This window comes from Capra hircus, chromosome 27, assembly GCF_001704415.2.
Source record: "Capra hircus breed San Clemente chromosome 27, ASM170441v1, whole genome shotgun sequence".
Lineage (NCBI taxonomy): Eukaryota > Metazoa > Chordata > Mammalia > Artiodactyla > Bovidae > Capra > Capra hircus.
Genome location: NC_030834.1, coordinates 21,174,944 through 21,196,305, shown reverse-complemented (window position 1 = coordinate 21,196,305; position 21,362 = coordinate 21,174,944). Strand labels below are relative to the sequence as shown.

Below are 21,362 nucleotides of genomic sequence, written 5' to 3'. Positions count from 1 at the left end.
TTGGCTTCTATCAGTCTCAGGGATAAAAGTCAGGACATGGTCACGTCTTTGAACTCTGTTTCCCACTGCCCCCTCCCCCCACCCCAAATGGCTACCCTGTTCCTTATAAGAACGCTGGATAGGTGAGTGGGCATCTCATCTGGATTTAAAAGTGACTTTGGGGAACTTTCTGAGATTATCATAGATTTTAGTAGCTGAATAATGCCATACATTTTTATCAATCAAAAAAGCAATGACTTGAGGACATTACTTAGGCTCAGGGCATCCAACGGGGATCACATTAGAGGTCAGTGATTGACACAGAGAAAAAGTGACTTCCCACCCAGGATTGTGGCAGGTGGGTCTCGTGCTTCATTGACTTTTGAGGGGGTCACTTTGCACAGCATGCCGGATCTTAGGTCCCCAGCCGGGATCAGAGCCGTGTCACCTGCAGTGGAAGCAAAGAGTCCTAACCACTGAACCGCCAGGGAAGTTCCTCACTGACTTTTTTTTAATGCAGACAAGTTTCCTGAGGAGATCTATGGATGCAAGAGTGAGTTAAATAGGAGATGGATGTGTTTCTATCTCTTGTGCATTCTTATATATATCTATGTAATTTTATTGATTTCTTTTTGGCTGTGCTGGGTCTCCTTTGCTTCATGGGCTTTTCTCTAGTTGCCACAAGCGGGGGCTACTCTTTGTTGCCGGATGTGGCCTTCTCATTGCGGTGGCTGCTCTTATTGCAGAGCACAGGCCCTGGGACATGCAGACTTTGGTGGCTGCAGCTTGTGGACTCAGTGGTTGTGGCTCCCCGCCTCCGGAGCATGGGCTCAACAGTTGCGGCACATGGGCTCAGTTGCTCTGTGGCATCTGGGATCTTCCCAGATCAGGGCTCAAACCCAGGTCTCCTGCGTTGGCAGGTGGATTCTTTACCACTGAGCCACCAGGGAAGCCCCTATGTGTTCTTTGACAAAAGAAAAAAAAATCTAATTTTAGCGTCCTGCAAGATCCTAGATTTTGCCAAGAGCTGGATATTATCAACTCAGAGGTTTTATGATCTTTAAAATGGCACGTCAGGGAGCCTCTGCCCACTTTGGAGATCTTCAGTTCTTGTTAGGTCCTTTGTATTGTCTTAACTTTCTCTGACCTTTCTGGATGAGAGGAGCTGGGGAAAAGCATGGCACTCACAATCCGCCCAGCTACAGCCAGAAAGAGTGTCTTGCAGTCAGCCCCTGACTCCGGATGCAGAGAAGATAGTCATTCTCAGCCAAAGCAAACACTTCCCCATCTGGGAGACCCACCGAGTGACAAACAGCGTCTGATGTAGACATCACTCCCCCATACCCCCTCCCTGAGAGCTATTTGCCTGGAGGCTTTGGGGGGGGAGGAAAGAAGCCTGTCTGCCAAGATGTCATGCTATCACATTTTCACTTCCTGCAATGCGATCCTCATGGGTTTGGGTAGAAGCGATTACCCTGGCACTTTCAAAGGAAAGTTGCTTCTGAAACCAGATTCTTCCTGCCAGAGCCCTGACATGCTCTTATTAAGTCCGATGAAATAATCTGCTGAGAATTGGACTCACAGACCTTTCTGACCAGAAATGAACAGAAACCCAGGTAGAGATCTGAACTCCACTGAGCTTAGCTGTCAGGGATGCCAGGTGAGGTTTGTGAGTGGGCTAGGTTCATGAGGTTTATGGAGTCTTTTTCCCAGAAAGACTGAGAAATTGTTTTGGAAAACTGAATTCCTGTTCTAAGAACATCACAACTCAATGAGAAGCAACTCGAAAGGAAGGCACCCTTGGGCCATTGCCAAGAAATAGAGTGTATCTTAAAGCTGGTCCAACTTTGGGGAAACCTGAACAGAACACTACATTATGGAAATTTTTGCTCAAGAGTATTCCTTAAAAAAAAAAAAAATCACTGATAAACTTCTTTTTTTAAACTGGAGTATAGTTGTTCTATGGGGATCCCCAAGTGGCAAAGAACCTCTCTGCAGTGGAGAGATGCAAAGGAGATGTTGGTTTGATCCCTGGATCAGGAAGATCCCCTGGAGAAGGAAATGGTAACCCACTCCAGTATTCTTGCCTGGAGAATCCCACAGACAGAAGAGCCTGGCGGGCCACAGTCCCTACCGTCGCAAAGAGTCGAACACAGCTGAAGTGGCTTAGCACACATGTATGCATACACAATTGACTTACAGTATTGTGTTCCTGCTGTACAGCAAAGCGAATCAGCTGTATGTCTCCATGCATCCCCTCGTCCTTGCTCTCCCCTACCATTTAGGTCGCCACAGAGCATTGAGCAGAGTTCCCTGTGCAATACAGTAGGTTCTCATTAGTTAGCCCTGGGCTATACAGTAGGTTCTTCTCATTAGCTATTTGTTTTATACACAGTAGTGTATATATGCCAACCCAATCTCCCAGTCCATCCTACCTCTTTCCCCTCTTGGCATCCATAAATTGGTTCAACCACTCTGGAAAACAGTTTGGAAGTTCCTTTAAGAACTAAAAATAGAACTACCACAAACAAATGATTTGTAAACTTCTGTACATTTATGAATTCAGGTGGTTCCCATTAAATTTCATCCTACATTTTCCCTAAGCATTGAAGAACAATGCACCCCACACCCAAGTCCCATGAAATTCTTTATTGCAAGGAGCTCTGGTGGATGCACTGCCTGGAGTCCTGCTAAGATGCCATGTGTCCAGCCTTGCAGCCCTGACTCAGCTGGGCTGAGTCCCATTTCAGAGGTCCAGTGCTGGGCATATTGGGACAGCCATGTTAGACACCTTCCATGCCATCGAGCTGGCATCTCAGTGACATTCAGACTCAGCCTTAAACTCTCCCAATGCAGGGTGAACAATAAGCAGCTTGAGCAGTGTGAAACTCCTGCTTCGTTTCTGCCCATGGAGCCTTGGTTCGGGGCACGAGATAGCACTTGGTGTTTGGAGCCGTCTCGCTGAGAAACCACACTGCTCTCTCTGACCAGTTGTCCTGCCTGGGGCTGGGTGCCAGGCTGACAAGCCCTAGGGAAGAAGACACCTCAGGAGAGGGACTGTGGAGTCACAGTCATTTCAATGTGAGTATCTGCCTGGGACATTCCCCACGTGACCCCCTCTCCCCCTCCCTGCCCTGGCCTCAGTGCAGGGGAGGGGTTAGAGTGTGGCAACCAGTCAGGGCTGAGCAGAGGGTCGAGGAGACAGAATGCTCTTCCTCTGGGGGTGCTGTCATTCTGGGAGTGCATCTAAGGTAATTCAGTGGAAAATAGTGCTCACAAAACTCGTGTGCATCTGTTACAGCCCACCGCATTCCTACACATTTTAGAGGGATAGATAGTGTTGGCATGACATGCCTGAGAAACTGTAAAATGTTCCTTTGAATTCAACTTTGGATATTAGTTGTGAAGCTCACTATAGGCACTGTTGAAGTGGAAAAACAGAAAGACCCTTAGGTGTAAAAGACAGAGGCTTTAGGGGTCCCTGTGTGAATTGGGGTGTGCTATTTTTCAGGAACAAGGGTGAGAGAACGCTGGGTTTGGCCACAGAAGACGTGGCTCCAGCCTGGGTGCTGTCACTCACCAGCCATAAGGACTCTCCAGCAGGTCACTTAGTCTCCCTAAGCTCTGACCTTGGAGATCCTGAACCACCGGTGAGCGCTGGCATGCAATGAGGCTTGTGAAGGTGCTTTGGCAACTGTACGGCCTTGGATGATGAATGGGGCATTGTTTTTCATAAGTAGCGGTCCCAATCATCCACTGTGAACCATGCATCGGCCTCAATACCATCAACACACTGGTTAAGCACTGACTATGTACAATATAAGGGACTGGGGTCGTTTGAGAATTGGTTGATGTCCTCAGGGGGCTCAGGGTCTACTTAGTGACAATGAATACACTCCATCATCCTTATTATACTGAGAGAAAAATAGGACCCTTCTGTCCAAGAGGGAGCCAGGAATGAGTCAAGAATACTGGGCAAGGGTGACCTCCAGATGGAGTGAGGGCAGAGGTGAGATGGAAGCTAGCTTTCATGGGTGGGATAAGGCTTGATCTGAACGTCGAAGGACAGCCAGGGTGCTGATGGGTCCCCAGGAAATTTGTGACCACACAATGATGGTTGGTGGAGATGGAAGTTATGCAGCCTAGATCCCAGTCCTGCTTTCCATTTCACCTATCAGTTCACCTTTCCAGACCTTCAATTCAGTTCAGTTCAGTTGCTCAGTCATGTCCAACTCTTTGCGACCCCACAGACTCCAGTACACCAGGCTTCCCTGTCCATCACCAACTCCCAGAGCTGACTCACACTCATGTCCATTGAGTCGGTGATGCCATCCAACCATTTCATCCTCTGTCGTCCCTTTCTCCCCGCACCTTGAGTCATTCCCAGCATCAGGGTCTTTTCAAATGAGTCAGTTCTTTACATTAGGTGGCCAAAGTATGAAGTTTCAGCTTTGGCATCAGTCCTTCCAATGAATATTCAGGACTGATTTCTTTTATGATGGACTGGTTGGATCTCCTTGCAGTCCAAGAGACTCTCAAGAGTCTTCTCCAACACTACAGTTCAAAAACATCCGTTCTTCAGTGCTCAGCTTTCTTTATAGTCCAACTCTCACATCCATACGTGACTACTGGGAAAACCAAAGCTTTGACTAGACAGACCTTTGTTGGCAAAGTAATGTCTCTGCTTTTTAATATGCTGTCTAGGTTGATCATAGCTTTTCTTCCAAGGAGCAAGCATCTTTTAATTTCATGGCTGCAGTCACCACCTGCAGTGATTTTGAATCCCCCCAAAATAAAGTCTCTCACTGTTTCCATTGTTTCCCCATCTATTTGTCATGAAGTGATGGGACCAGATGGAATGCAGAATTACAAAGAATGGCAAGGAGAGATTAAGAAAAAGCCTTCCTCAGTGATCAATGCAAAGAAATAGAGGAAAACAATAGAATGGGAAAGACTAGAGATCTCTTGCAGATCTTGATTCCCTCTTAATATGTAGATTTCCTGTCTTGATTCCTACATATATCAGATGAGTGTTGTACCAAAGCAAAATGATATTTCCAGCACCAGGACTTGAAGCCGTTTGGAAGAGTGAAATCAGGTAAACAAAGAGACTATTATTATGTCACTCATACTTTTCCAATATTTTCATTAGACAGCAAACTAGACTTCTGTTTATACAACCCAAGGAGTCCACAAGTGAAAGGTTGCCTGGATGAAGGCATTCCTTTCTCAGTGTTCAGACCACAGAGGTGTGTGAGTGAAAGCTGGACGAAGAACCTGGATTTCTTGCCCGGTTTCTGTTCACTAAGCCTCATGGTGTCCACTTACAGACACACTGATACCAAACAGAGCCCAGCAGTAGCATTCCCAGGGCTTGTGGTCTGCTCTTCACAGCATCACTCCAGGGATATTAAGCGTCGCTTTTCTTCAGCCTTTCTTTCCCTTCATGGTACTGTTGGAGGTACTACAGAAGAGAAATTCCAGACCTTCCAGGGTTTGTCCCCTAGAAGGTGATAATCTCCTCTCCAGTAAACTGCTCCCAGAGAGGAACTCCTAGAGAAAGCCCCTTTCCTGGGAGCACGTGTGAGCTGGATTTGCTTAGCAATGCTTATCCTACCCAAGGGGCAGCAACCTCCATGTCACAATGCCCTTGGTTTTCTTCATTCCAATGCTTTCTCTGATGGTCTGTTGCCTTTTCAGAGTTGAAAAGAGGGGGCGCTGCCCAGCGATTAGGGATTAGGCAGGGCCCACAGCTGGCTCAGGGCCTTCTGCAGGATGAGGGCTGCAAACAAACACGTGATTCATAGCTGAGGGGAGGCTGCCAGCTCCAGTTGCCAGGGTATGATTGGCACTGGTTGAGAAGGTGCTCTCTGCTCTGTGCCCTTGTGTGTCTTGTGCACTGGAAACACAGCTCTCCACCCCCAGCTTCTCTCTCCCATTTCTTGTCTCCACGTGGAGCTGTTCGACTGGACGGAACAGCCAGCAAACCCCTTCATTCTGTCCATATTCAATCAGGTACTTGAAACGACTCATGCTGAACTCAGTCAAGACCAATAGTATCAGGCTCCTTTTGTTGAAGTGTTAACTCTAAGTTCTACTAACAATTTCCACGAGTGGAGTTCTTGTTGCTTACATGGCACTGTCTACTGTCAGGGAAAAGCCACGGAAAGGCCAAGCCACAGAGCAGCACCATCTTTTCCCTCCTTGAACACTCTTTCTGGAAGATTATCCCTGGAGTGTTCTCCTCTGAGACCTGGCTATAGTCAGGTAAGGGCTCAAGGCAGAGCTTATCAAAGAAGTGTTGGGTTCTAAGTGCAAGAACCAGCAGTACCACTCCACAGAGGAGTGAGGGTGAAGAATAAAAAAATTCATCATTAAACTTAGGGGTCTGCTGACTGCCGGTGGTTTGGGGCAAACCTCAGGATTTCTATCTGGGACTAAAAACAGTTCATATCTCGCCATGGAAATGAAATCGGTTGAACTGAGGAGCTATAGTCCTAAGAGATCATTAAAACCTTGGGGGATGAACACCCTTCTAGCTGTGCAAATGATGCTTTTAAATACCGGGGTAGAAGGTGATGAAACCCTGTCAATTCTCTGAATAATCAAGTGAGAGATCAAGTTGCCTCCCCGCTTTAAGAAAGCTTCTGGGGGGCTTCCTGGTGGCTCAAGGGTAAAGAATCTGCTTGCCAAGCAGGAGATGTGAGTTCAGTCCCTGAGGTGGAAGATCCCCTGGAGAAGGAAATAGCAAACCAGTCTAGTATTCTTGCCTGGGAAATCCCATGGACAGAGGAGCCTGGTGAGCTACCATCCATAAGGTTACAAGAGAGTCAGACAGGACTTAGCAACTAAACAACAACAACAATGAGGCCGAGAACTGGGAATCCTTGAAAGACCCTAAGAAGTTTCTATCAGTCTGGGAACACAAGTATTACCTACACTGTGAAGATATAAACATCTGCTGAATATGTGTCTGTAAATATCATGATTAGTAAAACTTCAAACATTTTTCATAAAACAAAGAAAGCTTCTGTAAACACACTGCTAAGAGAGAAGAGTGAAGTACTCTTATATCGCCAGTCTACTAACTTATAAATGAGACAAAAGAAATATATTTGCCTCTGTGCATCCGTGTTCGTGGCACACAGGAAGGATAAAGAAGAAATCATCGAGTTTGGGGACTGCAACAGACGGGTGGGAGCAGGTTAGAAAGGATGGAGGGATGGTGACAGGGGCTGAGGGGGCGGTGGTGACACTTCTCTGAGTATCTCTTTTTGAATAGTTTGGGCTTTTAGTGCCATGTTATGTTTTACATTCCCCAAATAAATAAAACCAGTAAGACTGAGGGGTAGAGGAGAAGGCAAGCTCAGCTACTCCTTTGTGCTTAGTCGTCCAGTTGTGTCGGATTCTTTGCGACCCCATGGACTTGTAGCCCACCAAGCTCCTCTGTCCATGGGGATTCTCCAGGCAAGAATGCTGGAGTGGGTTGCCATGTCCTCCTCCAGAGGCTCTTCCCGACCCAGGGATTGAACCCAGGTCTCCTGCTTTGCAGGTGGATTCTTCACCGTCTAAGCCACCAGGGAAGCCCCCTAGGAAAGCTGAAAAAATCATACTAGTGACGGGAATAGTCAATAAAGAAAGGTCATACATAAAGGGCACAATTCTTAGTCTTTCAGATTTTTTTTAAAGGAATTTGCTATAAACTCGGAAGTTGAAATCTACACAACCTGAAGTTCTACAGCTTCTGCATGGCTGGAGCTCTTTGAGAACACAGTAGTGACTGTGTGACTCCAGTAAAGGTCTGACAAGTGATGCCATAGACTGAATGTTTGTGTACCTCCCACTGCCCCCTCCCCTAAATCCAAAACTGAAACTCGATCCCCAATGTGATGGCAATATTAGGTGGTGGGGTGTTTGGGAGATGCTAAATTCATGAGGTTGGGGCCCTCATGAACGGGACTAGTGGTCTGCTCTTTTTAAAAGAGACCCCAGAGAGCTCCCTTGCCCTTTTTGCCATGTGAGGATACAGTGAAAATACGGCCATCTGTGAACTAGGGAGGGAGTGTGCTCTCATCAGAAATGAATCTGCCAGCACCACGATCTTGGACTCACCAGCTTCTGTAACTGTGAGAAACAAATTTCTGTTGTCATAACCCACTCAGTTTATGGTATTTTGTTAGCAGCCCTATTGGACTATGACACAAGAATATCTTTTGGAGGGTTGTGGGAAGTCCTCGGGGCTGGATCCAGGCAAGTGGGAAAACAGATGGTTTGTCTCTGAATCTTGCCTTCTCATTTCCTGCCTTCTCTTCCACCCTTAGAAGAGTTCAGTTCCCATGCCCAGCTCCCTTAACCTGTCTCCATGCCTGATTATCTCTGATAAGGTTCTAAGGCGGGAGCCTGAAGGATGACCTTTAGGTTCTAATACTGTACATAAACATTTTGGTCATCTAATCACATCCGGCGTTCAGGACAGCATTTTTGTAGGAAATAGCTGTAATCATTTCTGGTAAAGGGTCTGGAAAGATTTGAATCCCGCCTTCAGGATATGTGAAAAGTGTACATGTTCAAATCCCAAGTAAACTTGACTTTGCTTCCCTGACTCCAGAAAAGAAGACTGAGTACCCAAGATAGAGCAAGTTTCCAAACTGACCATGACCCCAGATCCTCCTCAGTCAGTGATACTGTGTTTGGGTTAATCTGGATGCTTTACCTGAAGATGACCTTCTTTCCAGGGCATAGGTCCTCCAAAGGCATCTCTGACCTGGAGTAGGTCTCCTGGAGTTTTGTTAACTGTGTTAATTAGCATTGGAAAAAAGGAAGAAAGAGTAATTTGTCAAGACTTTCATCCCATAGAACTTGCCCCAGATGTTTTGTTCTTGCCTTTTATTTTTAGCAATGACAGCAATTGGTTTAAATTTTGGTTTCTAATAAATCAATTCCATGTACCTCACCCTCTATTAAACATGCCAAGCAGATTTTACATTATAAATCTATTACTTTAATGGGACTTAATAAGCTTACTCTTCGATCTTCAAAGACTTATAGACACTCATCAGAGTGGGAAAGGGTTGCTGCCTTGACTGGCGGTATATTAAAAGAATACATTTCAGAGAAGTCATTAAAGGAATGTGTGTCTTCCTTCTTCAAAATCTTCGTCATTGTTCTGTGTACACGTATGCCTCACAAGAGGGCTTTCTCCAGCCCCAAGCCTTTGGAAACCAGGATGCCTCACACAGAGTGGTAACGACAGCTCCCCAGAGCCCCATCTTTTTAGAGCTGAGCCATGTGCTACCATAAACAAATCCTCCCTGAAGTACTTTTCTTGCTTCCGGCAAGGATACAATAATTTAGACACCTGCCTTGTAACACCTGCTGAAAATAATTTAGGAGAAGAAAACGATTCTACATCTGGGCATGGGAAAGGGAAAGGCCCATTAACAACCCAACGTATAAGGTGGAAAGGCTATGTGGGCGACTTGATTCAGAGTTGGAGGGAAAAGAACCTAGAGGTCTAAATACTAGTAGTTGGGTCTAAAGCTGAGAAGAAAGGAGAGGAGATGAACTCACAGATAACAGGACTATTAGATAGCCAGATGTTCCAAGACTGTCATTATACAAAGGTTGCTGCCTCTTTCTGAACCTCGGTCCCCTGTGGAAGAAACTCTTTGTTTCTGGATTTAAATTTATTTGGTGCTTGACATTTCTGTGTAAATGCATCCCAGGTATATGTTGGGGTAACAGGAAAAAGCTATATTTGGAATTCTGTGTGCCTGAAGCTGTTGCCAAACCTAATATTTGTAGCCATATGATTTGTCGTTCATGGAAAAGGCTGATTCGTGGAGTTGAGTGAGTGGCAAGGGCCCTGCAGAATCATCTCAATGAAACTAGGCCTGAATGTTCATCTGTGGATTTCACCAATGGTGGATATAAGGAATTGTCCTATCTGAAAAAATATGTCTTTTTAATTTGTGTGTGTGTGCTGTTGGGAACATTATTTAATGCCTTTGAACAAGGAAATCCTTGACAAAATCCCTTCAAAATCAAGCATCAGGAAAAGGTTTGTTCCTGCTGATGAACTGTCTCCTGAAATTACCCAAAGAATTACCCAAAAGTAGAGAACTCCCGGCTGTTCTCCACTTCTCTTAGGTTGGTGGACCTAAGCTCAGAAGTCAGTCTTATGTTTGATCACTACCATTCTTCTTTATTAGAATTTATTGCTATAGTTCCTTCTCTTTCCACCTTTACTTTGGGGTTCATTTTAGTTCTGAAAATCTTTTCTACCATCTCAGCGTTGTCGGTGTTGTTTTTTTCTCCCCTGAAGTGGGTGGCATATAAAAAAGGTGCAATTAATTCAGAGGTTTAAAATGTGCCTCTTGTGACAGTTATTTCCAAATAGCTCAGCATTCCCCCTGGCAGAATATTTGCTTCCTCCCTCTCCATTGTTTATTTATTTGATGTGAGAAAGAACAAGAAAGCAAAGACAGCAAACTGAGGGTGGAGGGTTTGCCTGGAAAATTCCCAGGAAGAAACAACTGACAAAATAATACCCTCTGAAACAGATGGGTCCTACGGAGAATTATGATTTCCATGTTCAAAACTCTTTGTACAAACGTAGCTAGAAGCTGGTTTTAGCTGGTTTTTCCCTCAATGCTCAAGCAACCACTGAAATGACACAGGTGCCTTGAAGCTCCAGGGTTCACTTTAGATGCCTGGAAGTGTGGGTGTGTTTACCTGGAGTCCCAGGCTGGAATGGCTGCAAAAAGAGTGAAATTAATACGCAGAAGGAGCACTTGCCAGTGGCTCAATGGTGAAGACTCCTCCAGCCAATGTAAGAGGCAGGGGTTTGATCCCTGGTCTGGGATGGTCCCACATGCCATGGAGCAATTGAGCCCGTGTGCCCCAGAGCCCGGAAGCCACCACTCCTGAGCCCGTGCGCCCCAGAGCCCGGAAGCCGCCACTACTGAGCCCGTGCGCCCCAGAGCCCGGAAGCCGCCACTACTGAGCCCGTGCCCTAGAGCCTGGAAGCCGCCACTACTGAGCCCGTGCGCCCTAGAGCCCAAGCTCTGCAACAAGACAAGTCACCGCAATGAAACGCCCACACACTGCAACTTGAGTGTAGCCCCTACTCATCACAACTAGAGAAATGCCCTCGTGGCAATGAAGACCCAGCACAGACAATAATAAATCAATAAAATTATTTTTAAATATGCAGAAGGGGACCTGGGAGATTTTGCCATCCTGGTTGCTGGCCACTTTCCTAGATTCCTAGGACATCCATTAAGATCTTCGAATTTATTTTAAACTTGTCCATTGTTATTAACAAGGTTTGAGAAATTCGTTCACAACTTCAAAGATAACCCTTTAGGTAGCAATACAAGGCTCTTGGGCTATTTCCCTTCAAATGGGTGTTTATTGATTTTTTTCTGTGTCTAGTTTTGAGGAAGAAAGATCTGGTGCTTCTGAATTTTCTTTGAAGCACTTTTTAAAGGCATGGTAACAAATGCTGACTCTAGTAGGTGCCAATAAACGTGTCAACTGAATGAGTTTTAAAAAATGGAAACCCAAAGGAGCTTTGAACAGCAGGTGGTTGAGTGGTCTGAAAGTGGAAACACTGAGTTCTTGCACTGCCGTTATCTAGGACAGCATTAACAGCGGGCTGTTTCACACCCGGCACTCCACTCTTTCTTCCCAACCCTGCCAGGGAAGTCAGTCTTGCCGGCTGTATCACCCAGGCCCCCTTGCTCTCTGGCGTCTCACTGGTCTTGGCCTGGGGATGACAGGTGGGGAACAGATTGAGTGAACCCTCCCCATTCCAGCCCTTGCTTTTTGTCTCACCATCCGTTGTTTTTCTCTTAATCCTGCCCAAAACTCTCTAAGTGGTCCCCTGCTAAGTTCTTGTCATTTGAACCATCTGGGGTGGCTTCCGCTTTCAGCCAGGCTTCTGATGCAAATGATAACCAGCTTTAGCAAACTGGAAATGGATTTCAAGCAGTGGGATTAAATTCTGAAACTCTGGGTCACACCAGCTGTGTCTGGCTTCTTCCTAAGAGGCTGTTAGTTGGAGAGAGAAGCAGGGAAGATGAACTGGTCCCCACATGCCTGGGGTCTTGTGGCCTGATGTTCCTTCTGATGAGAAGTGGAAGAACAGGGACAGTTCAAGTGGTCTTGAAGCCACTGTTTCAAGGGCTTAAAATGATTTTACCCACCAAAGGTATTAACGCACTTGGGGATAAAAGAGCTTTGCTCACGACTCAACCAGCAATTTTAATTTAAAATGGAGGGTTCTTTTTGGTTTTAAATAGCCACTTGACAAGAAGGTAAAGAGACCCCTTAATGGGGTAGTGAGACCAGAGTCCAGGCTTCATTCTGTGGGCGGCACTGTCCTCACGACCTTGCAAGAAGCTAGAAATGTACATAATTGCAGAGGAAACTGCAAGACTACAGGAGAAAAGGAGGCTAGACCACGGTGGGGAATGACATCCACAGTCTTTCATATTTATATCTTATATATATATATATATATTACATCCAAGTATGACAGTCATTTGTACCATTTCCCAAGAGACATGGATGTTTCCAAGGCAAGGCAGGGCACGGGGAAAGGGGTAGGATGGGGGTCCAGCCCAGAGGAGGGGCCCGGGAGCTGCCTCACAGAAGCTGTAGGAGCTTCAGCGATTGTAAGAGGGCTGCAGGCTCGGCCGACGCCAGATACTGGCAGCAGAGCCAGTCCTCCAGCTCCACCCCGCGCCGGCGGTCCACCGCCTTCTCGGCGAACTTCATCATCATCAGGGCTCGCTTCATGTCGATCCAGTTATGGAGCGTGGCGCACAGCGCCTCCTCCGAGGTGCCCGGCGGCTCCACCAGCTCGCGCCGGGGCCCCCACAGCAGGCACTGCAGCACGCGCTTGGCCTCGCCGATGCGGATGCGCTTGATGGGGTCGGCCTCCAGCAGCAGGTGGGCGAGCCGCTGCAGGCCCGGCGAGTAGAGGGACAGTGCGGGCAGCGGGGGCAAGTCCTCCTGCCGGTAGTCCTGCTCCCGGAGCTGTGCCCGCACCTCGAACGGGTTGGGCTGGTGGAGCAGCTCATAGATGAGGATGCCCGTTTGGAATTCATCGAACTTCCGGTACTGAGAGGCAGACACGATCTCGGGAGCCAGGCGTGCCTGGCTCTTCTTCTGCTGCAGGTTGGCGGTGCCACCCGGCTTCTGCTTGGCCTTTAAGAAATTGCTGATGATAAGCCGGGGCAAGTGTTTCTCACTGGACCCTCCTTGAAAGGCGGGGGCGGCTGGAGGGGTGGGGGTGACGCTGGTAGGGACAGTGGCTGAGGGGCCAGAGGACGGGGTGGCCGCGGGGGCGGGGGATGTGGTGGTGGGAGGAACGGAGGCGGCGGGGGAGGGCTCCGGGGAGGCCTGGGGGGCGCAGTGCACCAGGAGCAGGTTCTCCAGGCACAGGTCTCGGTGGATGATCCCGTGCTCCTTCAGGTGCTCCAGCCCGTTGCAGAGCTGCAGGAGCAGGAAGCACACCCGCCGCTCGTAGACCTCGGGCTCAGACTGGTGGCTGGTGGCCAAGTCCCGCACAAAGTCCGAGGCGGTTTGGTGGGGCACCTCCCGAGTGATGACCACCACACAGTCCTGCTCCTGGGCAGGGGGATGTGAGGGCAGGGCAGACAGAGGGTCCTTGTGTGCGTCGGGAGAGGTGAGCATGCTGGAGGGCACGGAGGCCACAAAGTGGCCACAGTCCTGCTGGATATTGAAGTGCACGGGCACTGAAGGGCTGCAGTAGGAGGCTGCTTTGGGCTCGGGGGTCTTGCAGATCTGTGGGGGAAAGCGGAAGTGAGGTCAAAAGCCAGAGCCTTCATTCTGTTCAGTAAATAGTGCTGGGACATTTAGACATCCACACGCAAATGGTGAACTTACACCCCCCACTGCCCACTGCGCACATACCATTTAACTCAAAATGGGTCACAGAGACCTAGGTCACAATGGGGAGGCTTAGGTGCGAGAGCCAAAACATACACACTTTTGAAGAATACACAGGGCAAAATCTTTGAGGCTTTAAGCTAAGCCAAGATTTCTCAGCAACCACACCAGAACCATGGTCCAAAAGAGAAAAAGGTGGACAAACTTGACCTTATCAAATCTTAAAAGTTGTGTAGTTCAAAAAGTATTAAGAAAATTGGGAAGACAAGTATTAGAGTGGGAGGAAATATTTGCAAAACACCTATCCATCCAGAATGTACCCAGAATTCTTGCAAAGCTGTTGTACGATAAATTATCCAATCAAAAATCAGCAAAAGATATTCACAAGCATTTCACCCAAGAACTGTGTAAATGGCCATAAGCACATGAAAAGATATTCAACATCATGAGTCATAAGGGAAAGGCAAGTCAAAAACACAATGAGAGCCCAGGTGATGCCCACCAGAATGGCTGTAATAAAATGGTAATACCAAGCGTCTATGAGGATGTACAGAAATGGGAAGTCTCAGATACAGCTGCTGCTAAGTCGCTTCAGTCGTGTCCAACTCTGTGCGACTCCATAGATGGCAGCCCACGAGGCTCTGCCATCCCTGGGATTCCCCAGGCAAGAACACTGGAGTGGGTTGCCATTTCCTTCTCCACAGATACAGCTAGTAGGATGTAAAATGGTACCACCCCTTTGGAATACAGATGGTCAATTTCTTAAAAAGTTAAACCTAAAATGATCATACAATCCAGCCAGAATGAATTCCCTTCATAGGAAGACATCTCTCTGCCCACAACGTGGACTGGACAAATTCTCAGGAAGCCAGAAAAGAGCTTCCTCAGGCAACCAGCCTCACTCCCCAGCCCCTGCACCTGACTTAGCAGCTATCTGACAGCAGATATGTTTGATCGCTGGGATGTTCCCTTTTTGGGGAATCTCAGGGGCAGAGATGCAGGCCCTACACCTCTAGGACTTGGTCAAATTCTCTTAGGCTGCCCTGGTTTCTAGATCCAGGTTAATATGCCATGCCTACCAATTGGCACAATCCATGGGGCTGATTTTAGTGGAGCTGCTAAGTGCAAGCCACTCCTCCAAGGGTGAGTCATAGCAGCTGAAAGAAAACAGAAAGCTCTCTAGGGAATAGGGACGCCCAAGGGCCCAAAGGCACCCTCTGAACTGAAGATGGAAATAAACAAGTGGAGGATCTCAGGTTCTCTGGGGAGTTCCTACGCTGTGTCTTTCCCTCTTCTTCTACATCTTTTTGTACTAATGACAGCGTCAGCCACCTAAGGATCCTGAGCAACAGGAATCTTCATCTGGTGGCCGCACAACTGAGAGTCTTGAGTCACACACAATGGCCTCCCATCAGGCCTGATCCCCTCTAATTAATTATACTGAAAGAGACTGCACATGGTCTGTGGGCACTCCTCTGCAAAGGAGATGGTGCAGCCCCAGCCGTGCTTTGTAGAAGGGTAAGGATCAGTATGTAATCCTGAGAAGAAAGGCATCTGCCCCATCTACAAAATATCACCCAGCAAACAATCTCAAAACAACCCTTCGGCTGCTGCATGGCTACACCTGAATGGTCACGGCAGTGTTTATGGAGTGCCACAATGCTTAGAGGTGACGTTTTTAGAAGTTCTGTTGCAAGCGCCTTTTCAAAGAGATTTATTTATATTGCAGCTCTACAAACCTCAGCATGAAACCTGGCATAAAGGAGCTCAGCTACTAAGAAAACTTTTTAAAAGATAATCGGAGGGTTGGGGGGTCAGGGGGAGGGAACACATTAATTTAGTGATCTTTCGTATTAGAAAAGTAGAATAGAAATAAAAGGTAAGCTCATTTTATCCCAGACAGTGTTTCCTCTTCCATTAACAAAAGTGATTTCAGGATACATGTCGAAAAGGCACTGCTGTAGGTTCTTTCTTATCTGAGCCCAGCCAGCTATATTCCATTTTTAAATGGCAGTTTTCTGGAACATCGTCGGCTTGGGTGGTCCTCAAAAAACAGTCTAGTGTATAAATACCAACAACCACTGTGTATGGACCTGTTTGCAGGGCCATCCATCCATGGATACAAGTGAGAGCTTCTCAACTACAACATACCCAGAAAACTTTTACATGGTGTCTATAAAGCATATTTCCTGTAGTGTCTCTTTAAATCTCATTGAACAACTCAATGAGATAGATGTTACTACAGAGCAGAAAGCTGAAACTTTAAAAAGTTAAGGTATTTTGCCCAAGATTGTACAGCTGAGAAGTGTTCTGGAGGTGAAGAGTATGAGCTTTAGGGTGAAAAGGACCTTAGTTTAAATATGAACTCTGCAAACATTGGCAAGTTACCCTTGATTCTTATTCTTTTCGGTTGGTCGTTATGTTCTATTAAGTAGTCACAAACACTGAACGCATGAATGCTGAGCCACTGCTCCTAGGGAGATGCAACGTGAAGTTCTTACAAATCTCTGGTCACAAGAGGTTCATCAACTGGCCAATGTATAACCCTGCTGTATGTGTGTTTCTGTTTAAAGACTCCTTATTCATAGATACTGTTGAGTATTTCAACTGTGCTAACAGTGACTCATGGCTGACAGCAGTGTAGCTCATGCCTGAAAAGAAGCTGATCTAACACCCTCTCAAAACTGCATCACAGTCTTCCTGACCTTAGGATCATGAGACAGGACTTCATTGCTTGGCATGGCCATTTTAAAGGGTGAAATCACCCTTAAAAAAAAAAAAGAGTGAATATGAGGCACTTGTTTATAGTATGAGAGCTGAGAAAGAAGGTGGAGAGTCCCTGTGTAGCACCTCAGCTAGGGATTTCTGTGTTGAATAACTCAGATCTCCCCAACTCTGCACATGGCCAGGAATGACCACTAAAGCACCCCTGGTTACAAAAAAATTTCAGCACCAAATTCACAAATATGAAATCCCCAAATATTGAGAATTGACTGTATTTATCTCAAAGTCTGTTTCTTCTCTGTATCTCAAGGGCAGTGTCCCTCCTCACAGGGCCACTGGGAGCATTAAAAGACACAACACAGACGCAGCTTTCAACACAAAGCCTAGCCCAGGTGAGCATTCACTGGGAAAGGTTGCTATGGTAACTGCTCTTGTGGGTCTGATGGTAACCTGGTGGTGGAGCCAGGCAATCCAGAGGTGGCTGGTAGGTAATTGTACAAACCCAGCTGCCGGGCCTGGGATGCGTTTCCAAGGATCCTTTTCTCCAGGGTATCAAAGGCTTGAGCCCAGCAAAAACTCTCCTTGGGAGTCCAGGCAGTTTGCACAGAGATGTAAATGAAGGAGCAGAGTCAATGACAACTGGCCTGGATGGGATTCAAAATCCGTGAGCTGGTCTTCTGGCAAGACCTCACTGCCTCGAACAAAAGACGGGGTACATGTTAACCAGTGGGGCAGCCCTGGGCAGGGCCCCTCAAGATCATTCTACAGAGTCAAATTAGGAGTGAAGGTAGAGGAGGTGGGTGAAAGGCTTCTCTTCCACCCCCACCTCCCCTCACCATCCCACAAGATCATTTTCAGGGGTCTGTGCTCAGATTTTGGCTCAAGACCTTCACACAGACTGGTTCAGCTCCAATTTCAAAGGTTTCATTGAGCCAAGTCTCGCTTTAAACTTTGGTGCCTTGGCCTGCTTCGTGGTTGAAAATCTGGGCTAAGTCATGTCTGCGAAATAAAAAAGGCCCAGCCAACTTAACCCAGGTCCCTAATTACTGGAGTTCTGGCTGACTGAGGCCATGAAACAGCTTCAACAGCACACGTAACAAAGGCTTTTTCTCCTACCCTGTATTCGTGGAGCAGGGCTACACAAGCTGGCTTCACTCTCTCACTGCCACAGGAGGCAAAGCCCGCAAACAGAGGAACCAACACGAGCCTGATGCAGGTGCGAGCCTGCAATCAAAGCTCCTGCATCCCAGATATGGATGAGCTCGGCCGCAGACGGGCGGCTCGGGAAGGAGCCTGCTCCCCTCCTGGGGACCCAGAGGATTCAGATGACTATTTCATCCAGAACCAGCACTAATGAAGTGGAACGGCGGCGCGTGCAGGAGTATGCTCTGCACCCCGCCTCCACCCCATCACCAGGCCAGGCACATCTCCAAATCGATGCTGCTGTTCCCTAGACTCTGAATACTTGAAATTCTTTTTCAAATTTCCTTTTCATAAAATATTGAGCTCCAATATTAAAAAAAAAGTTAAAATTTTAAAAAGAAATTTTCTTTTCACATGCTACAGAGATATACCCTGATCTACCAAGGCTCCAGCAGAATCACAGAGAACACTGGGACTCTCTTTCTTAACAGGCCCAAGGTCTATCTGCTGGTTTCCTTATTATTATTATTTTTTGATATGGACCATTTTTAAAGTTTTTACTGACTTGGTTTCAATATTGCTTCTGTTTTGGGTTTTTCGGTTGGGAGGCACGTGGGACCTCAGCTTCCTGACCAGGGATCAAACCAGCACCCCCAGCATTGGAAGGTGACGCCTTAACCACTGGACTGTCAGGGAAGTCCCTCCTTATGGTTTAGATTTCAGATGAAATGAACAACACTGCCTTCTAATCTTCTCTGGGAATGCGAATTTTCTGTACTGTTCTTCAGAATTGGCTAACTCTACATTATTACAGGAGGTCTTAGAATCCAAGCTGCATATCACAATCATGAATCTAAAAAACCAAACCCCTTGATCCAGAAGTTCAAGGGGTTTGAACTTGAACTAGACCTTGTGCTAAGTGGCCCCTTGGTCCACATCACTTTCTGCCCCATGGGCAAGAAGGATTAAAAGCCTGTCCCACCAGGCTTGTTCCTCCTCAAAATAGAGAGGTCAGCTGTCTCTTGACAGTGAAGGAGCCCCCAGGTCCAGCCCCAGGAGGCAGGGGACAGTAACTGATGCACCTGAACACAAGAAAATGTTCAGGGTGGAAGCAGAGATGATTCAAAGATCATTTTCTCAGGTCCACTGGGTCAGCAGAAGCAAAGAACTTCCTAAAGGCACCTCTACCCCCTTGACTTTCAAGGAGCTCAAATTTACATCCCTTCATTGGATAGGTACAGATCCCGGGCTCTGGGCTGCCAGTGATGACCAGGCTGACCACATTCAGCTCGCTCTTTCCTCCACTGCACACGTGCATACAAATCACACTGCACCATGTCCTGCGCCAGGCAAAGTGAACTCACCGAGCATTTCCAGGAAACGACCCTCCTCTGGGAGGTGGCCGAGGGGACAGGAATTTTCAAGCCACAAGGCTGCCAGTCAGGATCACCAGCCACATGGCGGGGGAGCGGGAGGTGGGGGTGAGACCTACCTTCACGGCGTAGGTGCTGCCGGGGTCCTCGGAGCAGGTGGCGCAATAGTAAATGGCATCCCCCGAGTCACAGCAGGGCTTGTTACAGGTCAGCTTGAACAGGGACCAGTTATTCTCGCTGAAGTGCAGCTCCTTCTTCTGGCCGCCCATGAAGAGGTCCTCGCACCTGGCCACGAGGCGGACCAGGGACTGCGCATAGAGGCCCCCCAGCTTGGCGTAGGTGCCCTCCTTGCTGCTGATGCTGTTCAGGAGGCTGTGGAGCTGCAGCTGGGTGCTGCCCGCCGAGGCCTGGCTGGATACGCTCAGCTGGGAGGACGAGGTGGAGGAGACCCCTTTGCCCTGCAGGCCTTTGCTGCCCCCTAGCCCTGGCGTGGGGCCCCGGTGGCCACTGCCTTTGGAAGTTTTCTCCAGCGGCTCGGAAGCAGAGAAGACGTGCTGGTGGCGGCCGCCGGGGCCTGAGGCGTAGCTGAAGTGGGAGTCCTCATGGGCACAGACGTTAGTCTCTGAGTGGCTGAGGTTCAGCTTGGGACTTGCTGTTCTGGGCTTGGGGGAGCCCTGGGGCCAGAAGAAGCCATCGGGGGAAGAGGCCGCCCGACTCACGAGCTTCTTCTGGGGAAGAGGCGGGGGCTGCAGGGGATCGCCGGGGGACACATCCTCGGTGGAGCCCGAAGGGAAGGGGACGGGGGCAAAGAGCTTCTTCCTGCTGTTGGTGGGCGAGTGAGCTGGCTCAGATGATGGGCCTGAGAGAGAGAAACAGAAATTCTCAGGCTAGAAATCCATGCTGCTCAGTTCCAGGATCCTGTGGGCTTTTTTTTTTTTCCCATCAAAGTAATTTATATTGTTTTTACCTATTTCTTAAAAAGACAACATATGCATATGAACAAATTAAAAGTGCAAAAAAAGGTATACAATGCCAATGAGTCTTCTTCCTATCTGGTCCCTCAGCATCCAGTCCCTCTAATCTAAAGGAAACCACTGCTGGCAATTTCTCACGCATCCTTCTGGAGATCCGCCAAACAACCAAAACAAACACACACGCAACATACACACGTTTACACAGAGGAGAGCAAACAGTGCCCACTGATCCCAATATTCCTTTTCTTCATTTGCCACTATGGATTGGAGATAGTCCACATCGGATGATGTCCAGGTGTATTTCATTCCTTTTAACAGGTGCCCCATATTATATCATTTTATGCAAGTATCATAATTTGCTGGATGACTACTTAGGTTGCTTCCTATATGTGGCAAACAATGTTCAACAGCAACAACAAACTTGAACATGTGTGGCTTGGCTGGATTTTTTCAAAAAGTCAGTTTATAGAGGGTAGTGTTTAGCTGCAGTAAAATGCCTCCTTTTAATGTGTAATTCTATGAGTTTTGACAAACTCCCTGATAGCCTGGGGGACAGGGCAGACCCACAGACATTTTAGAAAGCAGACAATGGTGGTGGTGGTTTAGTCATTAAGCTCTGTGCATCTCTTACGACCCCATGGACTGTAGCCCGCCAGGCTCCCCTGTCCATGGTATTTTCCATGCAAGAATGCTGGAGTGGGTTGCCATTTTCTTCTCTGGGGATCTTCCCAACCCAGGGATTGAACACGAGTCTCCTCCATTGTGGGCAGATTTTTTTTAAATTTTAACCACTGAGTCACCAGGGAAGCCCAGAGGGCAAAGGAAGGTGATTTTATAGAAGAAGAAGCAGAAAAGCGAGTGGTTCCTAGGCCCCTGAGTTCCCAGAGTGGTGCATATGGATACTGATATGATTCTGGGAAAGTTCCGTCACTGCCCCAGATCTCCACAGCACACAGGTACATCCAGAAACATCACAGAAGGTGAGATGGATGGCCAGTCTAGGCAGAGCGAAGACTGGACTTAGTCTTCGTGTCACTGCATGAAATGGAGAGTTCACAATGAAATAAGAGTTCAGGTAAAAAAACGTTTAAGAAAAGGTACTGACACTGGAGACAAGGAAGTATCAACTGAAATAATATTCATTTATTTCATTCTAAGAACTGATTCAAAGATGTAGCCATTATTTTAATAAAAGCTTTTAGGGGGATTAAAAGAAACCCATTAACTATATCCATATGTGGTAAAATGC

At 47.4% G+C, this 21,362-nt stretch overlaps 1 protein-coding gene across 2 annotated transcripts in view; it reads right to left on the bottom strand.

The window, feature by feature from the left end:
- LOC102172788 (tyrosine-protein kinase SgK223) overlaps positions 12,452-21,362 on the bottom strand; it is a 46,181-nt gene continuing 37,270 nt past the window's right edge. For both annotated transcript variants that reach the window (XM_018042006.1, XM_018042007.1), the window contains exons 5-6: positions 19,259-19,998; positions 12,452-13,794 (exon numbers count right to left, since the gene is read on the bottom strand). In XM_018042006.1, coding sequence (XP_017897495.1) covers positions 12,631-13,794; positions 19,259-19,998 — 1,904 coding nt within the window. In that variant the 3' untranslated portion in view covers positions 12,452-12,630. The remainder of the gene's footprint in view (positions 13,795-19,258; positions 19,999-21,362) is intronic.